The sequence below is a fragment of the Gallus gallus genome, chromosome 4, assembly GCF_016699485.2.
Source record: "Gallus gallus isolate bGalGal1 chromosome 4, bGalGal1.mat.broiler.GRCg7b, whole genome shotgun sequence".
In the NCBI taxonomy this organism is placed as follows: Eukaryota; Metazoa; Chordata; class Aves; order Galliformes; family Phasianidae; genus Gallus; species Gallus gallus.
In genome coordinates, this window is record NC_052535.1 from 47,833,488 (window position 1) to 47,846,711 (window position 13,224).

General features: G+C 42.9%; 1 protein-coding gene across 29 annotated transcripts in view; it reads left to right on the forward strand.

Moving 5' to 3' along the window:
* Positions 1 to 13,224, forward strand: part of ADGRL3 (adhesion G protein-coupled receptor L3) — a 493,084-nt gene that overhangs the window by 436,046 nt on the left and 43,814 nt on the right. For all 29 annotated transcript variants that reach the window (XM_015276460.4, XM_015276462.4, XM_025149811.3 and 26 more), the window contains 2 exons: positions 2,099 to 2,165; positions 3,577 to 3,668. In XM_015276460.4, coding sequence (XP_015131946.2) covers positions 2,099 to 2,165; positions 3,577 to 3,668 — 159 coding nt within the window. The remainder of the gene's footprint in view (positions 1 to 2,098; positions 2,166 to 3,576; positions 3,669 to 13,224) is intronic.

Here is a 13,224-nt window from a genome sequence, read left to right on the forward strand (position 1 = left end):
TGACAGCTGGAGTAGATGATGTTAGTGGTCTTTTCCAACCTTTATGATTCTACTGTCCTAAGGAATGAAGAGAAACTTTATGCCTTTCTTCTTGCCTTGGCTTTCTGAAAACTGGTTTGTACTTTATGCTGAAGGAAAACCAAGTTTCTTGGCAATTGCAGTTCACCACGTTCCCAACACCTGTGCAGCAGGGGCTGGGAGATGATTTGGATGATGAACCTGCAAAAAAGTTCAAAATATTGTAATTTTAAAACAAAAGCAAGCCACCTCAGAGTCCTCTGCCACACACAGTCTACTCAGCGTGCATATCAGTGAGAGAAAGCTGTGAGGCTGCATTTGTCCTGATGTGTATTTCGCAGCTGAGGCATAAGCACCAGATTTGGTGTTTTTTGTTTTTGTTTTGTTTTGTTTTTTTTTCTGGTAGGATGGGGTAGGTATTAAGACTTAAATGCCCTGAAGTGTGTGAGCTGCTGCTATGCAGATATCTTTTTTGGTGGCAGGGGACTCTTTACAGGTACTTCATTATTCTGAAACCTCTATTCCTCTGTCAAATCTACTTGCAGTTGACATTTCAGGTGTTATTATGAGTGATACACAGATGTCATGATCACATAAATTCTTTCCTATAGGAAATCAGGCTCAAATAGTTTGAAGTCACTCACGTTGCTCCATCACCAGCTGCGTCTAAATCACCTTGAACATCCACAGATGTGGAAGAAACAAGATTTCCGTGCAGTCACTCTGAAGATCTCTCAGTTTGCCTTGCACGTTATGATTCTGATGCAGTCTCATTGAGTTTTTTTGGTGAAAAGCTGCAGAGTTGATTCAAGACTGACAGTCACAGAAGTGCCTGTATTTTAATTTGTGATAAATGCTGGCATGACCATAAATACTGGTACATCTTTGAGACTGTGGAGACCTGAAATTTATACATTCAGGGAGGGAAGTGGGAAGCTTTATCTACAGCCTTGAATTTATTCATATCTTGACTTTTCTCGGTCACTGAGGTTCAGGGCATGTTTTATTCTCTCAGCAGAAGACTGTGCTGATCTCTGCTGTGGGGCTTCTGGCACAGACCCTTCTGCCTATTTAAATTCCATTGGAAGGGGAAAAATTCAATGTGTGCATAGAGCTGTCATTTGAGAGAATTGCCATCTCTTCCGCCATGATAAATTCATATATACAGTTCCTGTCACTTATCTAATTATGAAATTTCATCGGACATTTACTGTAAGAGTGTTTTTACGCTTTCTTAGTCTTCTGTGTATAAATGGAGCTGTGATTTGCAGCGTTGCAAACACGACAAGATATTATTTTTTTAAACATCATGTGAAACTTTCTTAGAATTTATATTCATCTGTCTTGTAACCAGTCACTTCCATTTTATCTTCCTGTCGCCTGGAATGAACTAGGAATGGAAATATAATTTCCCAGGGGCCTGAAAAAAATGGGGGGAGTATTAAATGCAGTTGAAATTAAACGATTAATAATTTAGTTTTAGGCCATGAATCAACTTCATGGGATCACACGGACCATATGCAATGCTCAAAACATTAGTAGAAACAAAACACTCTGGAGGATCAGGGAAATAAAATACTCTAAAGGGGAAGTTGCTGAATCTAATTAAACCTCAGCCTTCTGTTATCAAAATCATGCTTCCTGTTTGCACCAAATTTGCTCTGATCAGCTTGATGAAAAAATGTCATCTCACTTGACAGTTGACAGACAGCTTGTGTTGCATCAGAGCTGGAGAGGAAAGCTGAGCTTAAAGCAAAAAAAGGCTCTGTAGCTACTCATCGGACCCCTTCCTTAAAATAAAATGTTTTAAGGTGTTTTTCAATGGACACAGAAAGCCCGAGCAGACAGGCCTTGTGCCATTTTCCCCCTGCTTCCTCCAGAGGTAATTATCTTACTCCATCAATAGCACTGTCAGAAATCGGGCACATAATTCAGCATTTAAATGAACAAGCAATGTAATATTTCCTGTCTCCCACCGGTGTGTTTTGCAGCTCACATTTTTCTCTGTCACTCGCTCACTCTTGATGTATGTCCTGGGTGCAGTCCTTGAATGCCTTCTCTCCCCTGTGTTTCATTACAGATGTTGGCTCCGACTTGACACCTACTTCATTTGGAGCTTTATAGGACCAGCGACCTTGATAATTATGGTAAGAACTCCTAATTAACTACTCCATCTCTCAGGTCAAGAAATAAAACTTTTGCTGTCCCTTTACTCTGTATCTTTAATTTACACAGATTAGTTTGAGAAAGGCATGTTCTTCTGTGACCCCACCTGGCACAAGCAATTAGAGGCTCGTTACAGGAGGCTCTTTGCATGGTGAAATACTCGATCAAATCAGGGAGGGGAGGGCATGTAGTACATACTGCGGGCACTGCCTCGGAGCAGGTGCGTAGACAGCTTGGTTTGTGCTGTCAGATGGCTCAGAAGTACCAACCTATTAGGATGCCACCCACTGTCCCTCCTTTGGAACTCGAGCAAACCCTTGCATGCATCACACAGAAAAAGAGATCTGAGGTGAAGGGGATGCAGTAAAGTCAAAACTGGAAGAGAGATTTTAAGGGGGGGATCTCCTCCCCGGTAGAAGTTGAAACGCCTGCAACTTTACAGTTAGCACATTGCCAGCATATCAGCTACCACAGCAACAAGGTAAAGAACACAACTTCAGAGACAGCTGGAGTTTTCTCATACTTTAATCACTACAATATGGCTTAAATAAACCATTCTTTGTTTTGAATAGACTGGAGTTTGGCAAACACAGCGAACCAGGCATTCACGTCAATACAGACATTGTCTCTGGTTCTCCTACCACTGGGGAACATTTCAGCAGCCTTCCACACCAGGGAGGGAACTGCACCACAAGCCAAATCTGTTGTGTTTGTTTTTCCTCTCAAACAATGCATTCATTAAAAGATATCTTCCCTTTTTGATTATGTCTGAAACCCTGGTTTGGGCTTTTGGGAACTCCTTTCCAGGAACTGGTGACCCTACTAACACTGAAGTGTTGAAACACCATCATGTCTTTTACTGAATACATCAGACTCTTTGTTTTGCTTTGCACTGTGCTAAGCACCTTCAACAAGAATAATTTCCCTGCCCATCTCCCCCACTACACCATATTTAAAAGGTAAATTCACAGAAAAAATTACCTTTTGGTTTGCTTTCAATGAGACTGGCTAAGCAAGAAGCTTTGAGAGACTTTTCACAAGCGTATACCTCTCAGACACATATGAGCCATTAGAGAACTGTTTTTAATTTTCCATAACGTCATTTGAAGCTCTACAGTTGATGTTGGAACCAGCCCTATATCGGTAACATACACTGCTCCACAGCTTTGTAATGCTGTGGCATCCCTGCTCCACAGCCTGCAGGCTGGCTCACCTTATAAAACACTTGGCAATTTTCTGTTACTCAGTTTGTATAAAACTGTAGTGAGAGCTAATTTTCTAGAGCAACTCATCTGTTACAGAGACTGAGACTGTTACAGAGAAAAGTCCGATTTCTCCCTATCACATTCTGCCATGTCATGTTGCCTTTTTTTTTTCTCCTTCTTCTTGCAGCTTAATGTTATCTTCCTTGGGATTGCTCTCTATAAAATGTTTCATCATACTGCCATACTGAAACCTGAATCTGGATGTCTTGACAATATCAAGTAAGTGGTTGTGTTTTTTTTCTTTCTCTCTGCTTCTTTCTTCCCGTGCTGTTTATGCCCCTGTTCCTCTATGATGGCAAGCAAGGGAACCAACTCTGCTGACAGCAGCGATAATAAGGTACTGGATTACAGCAGTGCAGAATGGTTTCTAATGGATGCCAACAAGTGGCTGCTGTTGAAAGACTGTCTTTAAAGCGATTCAACTCCTGTTAGTGTTCAGTCAGTGCATTTTCCATTCGATTTTGCATGAAGGAAGCAAAGTTACATTTGCTATCCTTGAAGAAGGTAACCTAGTCCCTTTACATAAGAGGAAATTGCAGCCAATAATTACCACGTAATTACTGCCGTCTCTACAGGGAAGGTGTTGAAACTGTTGATCATTACTATTTCTCCATGCTCTGAGTGCAGCAGCCTTTCTTCTTTTCTGTTTATTTTGGCCACTGACAGATTTAATGACCCAAATTCTCCCCGGAATCTGATTTGTTTCATCCAAGTTACTGGGGTTTACCTGGGGGTGCCCATAGCAGAGGACACACTCGCCATCCAAGCTGTGCTTTGCCCTTGGACTTAGATAATGTCTGAGCCAGGGCATCTCACTGTCTAGCAAGTTGCCTCATTACATTGATAGAATATTATTCTCTGTCACTGCTTGTTTATTCAAGTACCTCTGCCTTTAATTACTTGATTCAGAAATACAAGTGGGATTTCAGGTGCGGCGTGTGATAAGATGGGGAGCCTGCTAATTAATAAAACAATCTAATGAACTTCTGGAGGAAATTGTTGGTGTCAGCGCTTTACTGCACACCCAAGAAAGCACAGCGTTGTGTGACACCACTGGAAGCTGGTAACCCTCCTCTTCTGCGGCAGGAGCTGGAGAAGAGGCGAGAGGGGAGCTTGTTAGGAATGGCTGAATGGTAGTGTTGCAGGATGGTTCTCAGCGAGGTTATTATTCATAATGTTGAGCTGCAATTGCAGATGTCCCTTCAGTTTAAAGTAGGTCAGTCCCTCTTTGAAAAGTTCCCCAAAAAGCAAAACTTGCAGTGCCACTGGCATTCCATGGCATCGGTCTTCAGGGTGAAGGTTTTGTTTCTTAGGCTCAACCTTGCATGCATGCAGGCACAGCTGAGTGAGTCTGTGATTTTGTGAGCTCAGGGACCTGCAGGGTATTCATCTGCTGTGTTTGTCCTTGCCTGGATTCGGGGCAGGCTGCTCTGTGGTGTGTCACTGTTTCTCCTGCCATCATTCAGCTGTAAGATGAAATTGGAGGAGCAGTCCCTTCTGGATGTCCGGGGCTAATCTCAGCATGGTAGTCTTTCATTCATTTCATACAGTCTTGGACAAGGCTTTAAAGGAATGGTACATTTAATAGCACTAGAGACTTGCAATTTGACTGACTACTCGTCATGCATTAGTGATATGGAATTGCTTGCTGAGACAGTATTTCTAAGGTTACCCACACAAAATCTGTCTAGAAAACCTTTTAGAATGACATTTAAATTAAAAATTGGAAAAAAAAACAAAACAACAACAAAAAACCTCCAAAGCCTTTATAATTAAAGCAGAGGTAATAATTGCCTACTGAGTATTCTTTCTTGTGCTAATCTGTAGTATCTTTGTTTAAAATGCCAGGAATTTATACAACCAGTTATGTCAATTATCATGACATTGTAAAATATTTTATGGGTTCTTTGGCAGAGGAGTGTCTATTCGTGATTTGACTTCATTAAAACATTTTGAAAACACAAGCAATTAAAGTACTCTAAGTATGTTGCTGATACCCTTCTAAATATGTTTCTTCATTACAAATAACTTCTTATGTTTTTTAAGAAAGAGAGGGAGAAACATTATGGAAACTCAGGAGGATCCTGAGGCTCACCCCACTAAGTTTATCAAAACAAGATTTTCAGAAGTGATATGATTTACAATTTGTAAGTGCCTAAGCAGAAAGGAGTTAAGTTTCTATATCAAAGGCACTTCTTGTCTCAATGTTAGATATACTTGAGTTTTAACAGAGGGGAAAATTCACTTTAAGAAAGCTTTTCTAGGGCTACAAGGGACTCGCCATCTCCAGAAGTCCTTTAGGTGGGATCATGTTCTTCTAAGTAAGATCATGGTCTTCCTAGTTCTGTGCTAACGCTGTTGCAAAATGTGGATGTGGTACAGCGGCTCTAGAATAAAAAGTAACACACCATGTCATTTTAGAGGTGACCACAGAGATCCTTTCTGAGCTTACCTCTGTGGGTTTACAGGGTTGGTAAAAAAGACACCCAGGTACGTTTCTCTACAAGGATGTTGCCTTTGGTGACTCTCCGCATGGCTCCAGAGCACTGGATCTTGTCTTGTCAGCTTATATTTGAAAAACAAACAAAACCAAAGACCTGGATTGGAGGGCCCCTTGCTGTGATCTGCATTTGACAGCTTTACGGCACATGAGGAGCTGAATGGGAGTTTGTTCTCCCAGTTCATTTCCTAGCGCTGTTCTGCGTTAGGCTGTCGTGAAGCTGTTGCAACATAAATCCTGAGCCAGTTCAACAACAGCAAAATACTTGATTCCCTATGGCAACGTAAAAATAAAGGCCATAAAATATTTTAATAGGCTGTTAATAAGCGCTCCTGCAATCTGGTGCTTGCCTATGTCACTTTAAAGGTTAGAAATACATTATGAAGTATAGAAAATAGAGAGCCAAATAACTCCACTTAAATTAATGAACTTGATAAGGGATCAGGTGTCACCTGGGATACCTTTAATTACTGCACCAACAGAAAAGCCATTCAAAGGGCAGTGACTGAACCAGATGCTGTGCGACTGAAAGATTTGTAGGCACTGAGCAAAGTTGTAAAAATAAACTTCCCTAACCTTCAGAAACAATCTCTGTATTATTGAGCCAGCATGGGAGAATCTGACATTCCTTCAGTGGAGCACTGGGTACCCAAGAGTTACACAGCCAGAGATTCAAAGAGTAAATAGCTGGTTTACTTTTTACCCACATTATCTTTTCCAACTTCACCCAGCACTTTGAAGAAGGACAAATCCATTGAGTAGCTGCAGCAAGTATGTGGGTCTTTTGCCATGATGAGAGCATCCTCCCTGTGTGGCAAGCTGGTGCTGAGCCAGTTTAGTAGGCTGTACCCACTGAAAGAGTGAGGTTTGTGCCATAGTCCTGCTGCTGAGGTGCGTGGTTTCTCACAACGGAGTTGCACTTTCTGAGAGAGAGGCTTTCTTTGGCTTGTATTTCCATATCAAACATTTCTGCATGGTAAGGAAAAGATGTGAGCTTGTATACGTGGCTATATGCTGTTCAGAGCTGCAAGAGTTTCTATGCCAGCTGCTGACAACGGCAGGGCAGAATAGCCGCAATTTAATGACAGGTACTGTCAACAGGATCTTTTGAAAAAGATGAGTTTGATTTCTCTCTTCAATACATTTAAACAGAAATGTTAAGAGCTTGCCCTGGGTGAGGATCTTTACTGCCTTTTAAAGATCACTTCAGTATGAAGCAATGCAGAGAAGGATGCCAGAATTCTGCATGTAAGGGTGATGTGTGTAGCGTTTGACCCTGCCTTCCCAGATGCTGGGTGGGAGGGGATTTTTCATCCCTGCCTTTTCCAATGGCCATTTTTAGGCTGGGAGCTTCTTCCTTCAGCCCACACACTGATGTCTAGGTGGTCCAGTGTGTCCATCGCCTCTCTCGTCTCTTCATGGCTTGTCAGCAGGGACGGGTGAGTTGAGATGTGTGGCAGGAAGGATCGTTTTGTCTTTGGTAGCTTTGCCAACATCATTTGTATCTCACTTGCGGCCCATCTGAGAGTGCAGCTGGGATATTGCTGTGACTGTGCACAAGGTTGCTCATGAGCACAAACTGATCAACTGTCAACAAATGGACCCAGCAAGGCTTTTTTAGTTTTTTAAAGGATTAATTGCTGCAGTTCTTCTGAACCTACTGGGAAAGCTTGGTGCTGAAGGGACGTGGTTCTTCTAAGCCAGGGACAATACCAGCTTCTGGATGGCAAGCGCTATGCCACTTGCATCTCTAGCCTAGAAGGTGGAGACTGTCAGCATATCAGTATGGTATTGATGCACTCTTGCTAGCAGATGGCTCCTTAGGAAGACATGACACCAGCTGGAATACTTTAGAGCAGCTGTGAGGCTGTTGTACCAGAGATTGCTGCTGTGTAGAAGGATTTCTGGAGTTGAGCAGCTCTGAGCCTCTGATTCATGCTTTTCTATCGTGCCGGGTGGATGTTAGATGTGTGAAATGTCTCACACTGTCGGAGACAGGAGTACACTTCATCTTTTTTATATTCACATTCCTGTAAGAAGTCTTATGTGACAAAGGAGAATACATCTATATGTGAGTTAGTCCAGCACAGTTCTGAAGTTTTCCATCCACCAAACCCTTCCCGGGTGGTCAGGCATGTAGACTGGCTGCTTGCTGGACAGAGTCACCGCACGTCAGGCTTTCATCCGACCTGTGCCAGATGCTGCAGCATGACAAATCACCCAGGTGTTTCCTAGTGCTTAACCCTCATTCTCTGTGCAAAATGCAGGATTTCAGATGAATCCCCTCCCAAAATGCCTTTGTGTTGTGTGACAGTACACAGCACTTAGGTGACAGCCTCATTCTGCAGCTATTTAAATGTTCCTCATTAGAGACCTCGGGGCATTAGTAGAGGAATAAGAAAGAGGGAGCTGTACTGATGGCAATCCAGCCACGGTCTTCACCAGATCTACTGAAATCTGCTATCCTCTCATTGCTGTGTGGTGCACCTTGCTATGCTGAGATTTCTTGATGTTTCCCGCAGCTGCACCAGCCTTCCTGACGTTCTTCTGCACTGCAGATATGTGACAGGGAGATTTGATTTTATTTCCTTTGGAAGAGTGACATGGAGGCTTTAGCTGCTAAGCTACAAACCCACTCAAAAGAAGGCAGGCAGTGGAGAGCTTTGTCAGTTAGAGGGCTTTTTCACTCCTCTTTTGTCCCATATAGGCACATTATCGCTTTAGCCAGGGCATAGCTTGGCTTACACCAAGGCCACCTGGGTGCTCTTTGGAAAGCACAGCTCATGGGGATCCTTTCAAACAGAAGTGTGTCAGGCCGTGGTCCTGGGTTTGTTGGAAAGGCTCACCCAGAGTAATTGAAACCTGCCCAAAAGTCATCCAAGAAATTCAGTTTTCTTTCTTGCAGACAGGGATAGGCAGGCTCTTAGCTGGGAGCTCCTTTTGTTTCTAAAGAGGCACTATTAGTTAGGGGCGCCTTGCAGTAGTTTAATCCTGGCATTAATCGCTGTGGTTTTGTTGCAGCTTTCTTCATTCTTGTATAAACATGCTCCCATCCCTTCTTCTTCAGCAAAAGGATATGTACTCCAGCAAAAATGTAAATTCCCTTCAAAACATTTTTATTCTGAACACGCAGGAAGGAATGTTTTTTGGTACTGTGGCTGGATTCACAGGAACACATGCTGAAATCCCATTAACGTGGATGATGCAGAAATGTCCTGCTCTTCAGAAATCAATTCCACTCCCTAGTCCCCAGATGACCAAAATGAGCCCCCCTGGGCTCACTGGCTGCCACGGGAGCTTCATGTGGTCTGAGGCTCAAGGCACACAGCGCTGATTTAATGGATAAATAAAAAAGTATGTGTTCTCCTCAGTTTTTGATTTGAAGAAAGCTGATTTGTCTCAGCTGACTTCAGTAATTATTTTCCCTCACTTGGATTTATTCCACAGTGAATAGCCGCATTTCTCATCTGATAATTTTCCCTCAAAGAAATATAGCCAGTAGTCCTGGGGGCTGTCATAGACTCCATCACTGAAACCCAAGCTCAAGAGGAGGAATTGGGAGAGGGGAAATACCATTTGTGTGTGTCCTTAAGCACTGGGAAGCAGGTTAACCTGCAATGCTATCCTGGTTGAGGATGCTCGTTCAGACAGCAAGACACCAATGTGTCTTACAGGCACGGCAATGTTTCTAGAGCAAGCATTTGGCTTCCCAAAGGGTACCCCTTTGCATCAAGTTCAGGCCTGATTTTCAGAGCACAGAGCTCTGTGGAGAGCTAATGGCAATGAAGAACTTCTCTCTCACTGCCACTTAGAGTTTACAGCAAGCCTTGCATTGGTAAACCTTTCTTTTTCTATTTCTTGGAGCTTCAGCTCCCAAATTAAACAAGACTCACACCATACTCCTCTTTTTTTTTTTTTTTTTTTTCCATAAGAGTCTCTTGGTCACGGGCTTACATAAACAAACCTGAGAATGTGCAATCTAAAAGCAAAAAAGCAGGAGCCAAGTGAAAAAACTCACTGTTCATTATTGCTGTATAAAACTTCACAGAGCCAAATCTAGGCTTTTTCAGGGAGTCTGGCCCAGGCAGGGAAAGGCAAGGGAAGTTACATGCTGTAGACTAAGTTTGTCTTGCTGGGAAGTAAGGTCAGGTGTACTACAGCATCAGGCGCAAAGATGAGAAGCCCCTGTTTCAAGATGTGCCTCCTTTTCAGCTTCACAAACATTTCCATATCCTCCTCTCCCCATATGTTGTATGGGTGTAAGTGATTATCTGCTCATTTTCTTGCTTCTCAACATATGTATTTTATTTAAAGAGACATGACTAATTCCATCCCCCAGATTAGCTTGTTTCTTAAATCCTGTGGGCTTTCTTAAGTCATAAAAAACTCCTCATGAGGAGTTAGGCATGAAATTTAAAATGAAGGTTAAATAGAACTTCCAAAAATCATCTGCAGAACTGTTTAAATGAAATCCTTGATTTAACACAGCAGTACTGTGCTGGCAGGAACAGAGGGTTACCAATCTCGTTTTATTTACTCAGCTGATTGAAATGCAGAAAAAGTAAACATCCTGGGTTTGGTGCAGTGAGGAACGAGTTAGGTTTTGAAAATGCAAGATGCCTTCTCCTGCAGCAGGAAGCGCTCCCTTTACTGATATGGACAAATAATTTGCAGTAGGTATCCTTTTGCTAAAAGAAGGTTCTTTTGTGCTTTTAGATGTTAAAAAAAAAAAAAATGAATGTAGAAGGACAGCAAGGATTATTTCCTATTTTTGTACTGAGATTTGGTCAACTCGTCTGCTGGTTTCTGGATCTTTGATTTTCAGAGACTGCAACTTGGAAATAGTTTGTGATGCTGAAGGGTCTGGAGTCTAATCACATTAGATTCACGTGGGAGACTGGACTTGCAGAGCAGAAGCGCTTTAATCCTTCATTACTTCTGGCTTTGCAGCTGCCTAGGAGCACACAGAGGATGCAGCATGGTGTGGGGGTCCAGCTCTTAGAAGCCTGCCCGGCCCAGTGCCTGGGTATGACAGTGGATGCAGAAGGCCCAATCCTGTACCTTCAGCATCCTCAGTTGCCACTGAAGTAAGAGCTGAGGATCTGTGTTACCTAGTAGGACAGAGTCCCTTCCTTCTGCAAAGCAGCAGATTGGGCAGTAAGCAGGGAGAGGGGCTGATGCGCACCGCGCTGAACTCTGTGATGGGGTTCGTATGTTGGCTTGAGTGGTAGAAAGGTACGGGGAGTTTGAAACACAAGTTAGTGAGTACAAATGGTTACAGGATCCACAGTGAGCCTCTGTTAAACATGACCTGAAATCCTGACTGGTGCGTTACCTATAACTCAGTACTAAATAAAATTGCAGTGCCTGTAAAGAGCAGACTTTCTGCTAAAATTTTCATATGGCTCTACTGACAAAGTAGAAAGACAGCCTGAGTGGGCTACTAAGAATGGTACTTTGAAAACTTTTCCTTCCCAGCCAGCTGTGCTGCCTGCTGCAGTTTTGGACTCCTTTAACTTCTGGGGACAGCAAACTGAGAACACAGCAACACCAGAGATGCCTTTCAGGGAAGAACCATCCTTTTATTCCCAGTCCAGGAAAGAAAAACCTGATACTAGGGAATAAGCAGAGCTCCTGAGCCACTACCTGGGCGTAATAAACACAAGCACAGCATTCTCTGTCACTGAAAGACTTGACCAGTTTTTTGTTTGTTTGTTTTTGTTTTTGTTTTGTAAGTATGGCCAAATGATCTGGATACTTCTGAAAATGAGGCATAGCTTTTTCTCTCCCTTGGAAAGCCTCCCACCACACAAAGTTTAGGAGCTCAGGCTATGATCTTTGTGTCCCATATGGCTTTGAGAGCTGTGAGAGCTGCAGTCCATTAGTACGATGCCTTCATCAGCCCAGTGGTTGGCTTCACAACTTCCTGGACCTTGTCCAGAAAGCACCGTGCTTCATAGTCCCCTTGGTTAGCTCAGTGCTGCTTCTATGTAACCTTCATCTGCATCTCTGCATGAGCAAACTTTGAGCAGGCAGCCTAAAGCAAACCCAGCAGAACCACTTGGAGTTGTTGCACATTGCACAGAATGAAGTACTTACAAGCTTCCTGCCAAGAGAAGATATAGCACATTTGTATTTTGTCAGGATGTGGGGTTTGTGAGCACCCCAGAGACAGAAACCCTGCTTATGCTGTAAAAACATCAGAGATTGCACTTCTATCTGCGTGCTTTTCTTGCCCACTGATGTTGATTGCAGCATCAGATTCTGATTGTTGCTCTCCAGTGCTCCTTGAGTTTTTTGCAGCACTGTTTGGTTAATGTCTGACTGTTTTGGCTGCGGGTTTTGCCTCTTTATCTATGGCTTTTGTGATGGCTGTGTTAATGTCGGATGGTGATTGTAAAGCACTAATCTTTCCACTGACAGGTGTCGTCCTTTAAGAGTTTGAGAAAAAAAATCCATCAGTGGTTATTGATTTGAGAGAGTGTTCTGGAAGATATTAAATACCTCAGGTCTTTCTGTGAACCCATAAATCATGATTATTGTTTTAAAAGGCCATACATTTTAAGTATTTTGTCAGCAAGCCCTGCCAGTGCTGATTGTGAAATACAAACGTGTCTAAAGGCTTTGCAGAATCCGTATCGTGTGGAAACAATCAGATATGTGGTTACACATTAGAGTGTTTTGAATAATCATGGCATACCTTCTCAAAGTTAGGAGGAAGGAAATAAACAGGGTAAGCAATTCAGAGGGTAATTAATTACTTAGAGAAAATTAGACAAGCTCAACAGAATTGCTCTTTCCAATTGCAATAATTAAGAGCAAATCTCAGAAAGCGGGCCATGACTTCGCTGGGCAAGTTGAGAGGGATAAGAATGATACTTCTGCCTTTGATGAGCAAAGTCAGAGGCAACCCCACCTGATGGGCTGGGGCTTCACGCAGGGCTGAGAGAGGATGTGAAGCTAGGGGTTTCTTCTGCGAAGAAAGCTGAAAGGCACACAGCCCCTTGCACAAGGCCAAGCCAGTCTGCCTTCAAAACAAGACCCCACAAATAAGCGCCAGTGGGCTGGAGGGAAATGGAGGCCTGCCATCAAAGTGAAGCAGCTAGAAGACAAGACCTGGGAATTATTGCTTGAATGTTGTTGTGCTGAACATCAGTGGCCTGAGGAGGGTGATTAGAAAAAGATTTGGCTTTGTGCCACTTACGTGGTAACTTTGTCACAAAATGTGAAGACAAATCCTTTAAGCACTCTTCTACTGCTTGCTATTGATTTTTC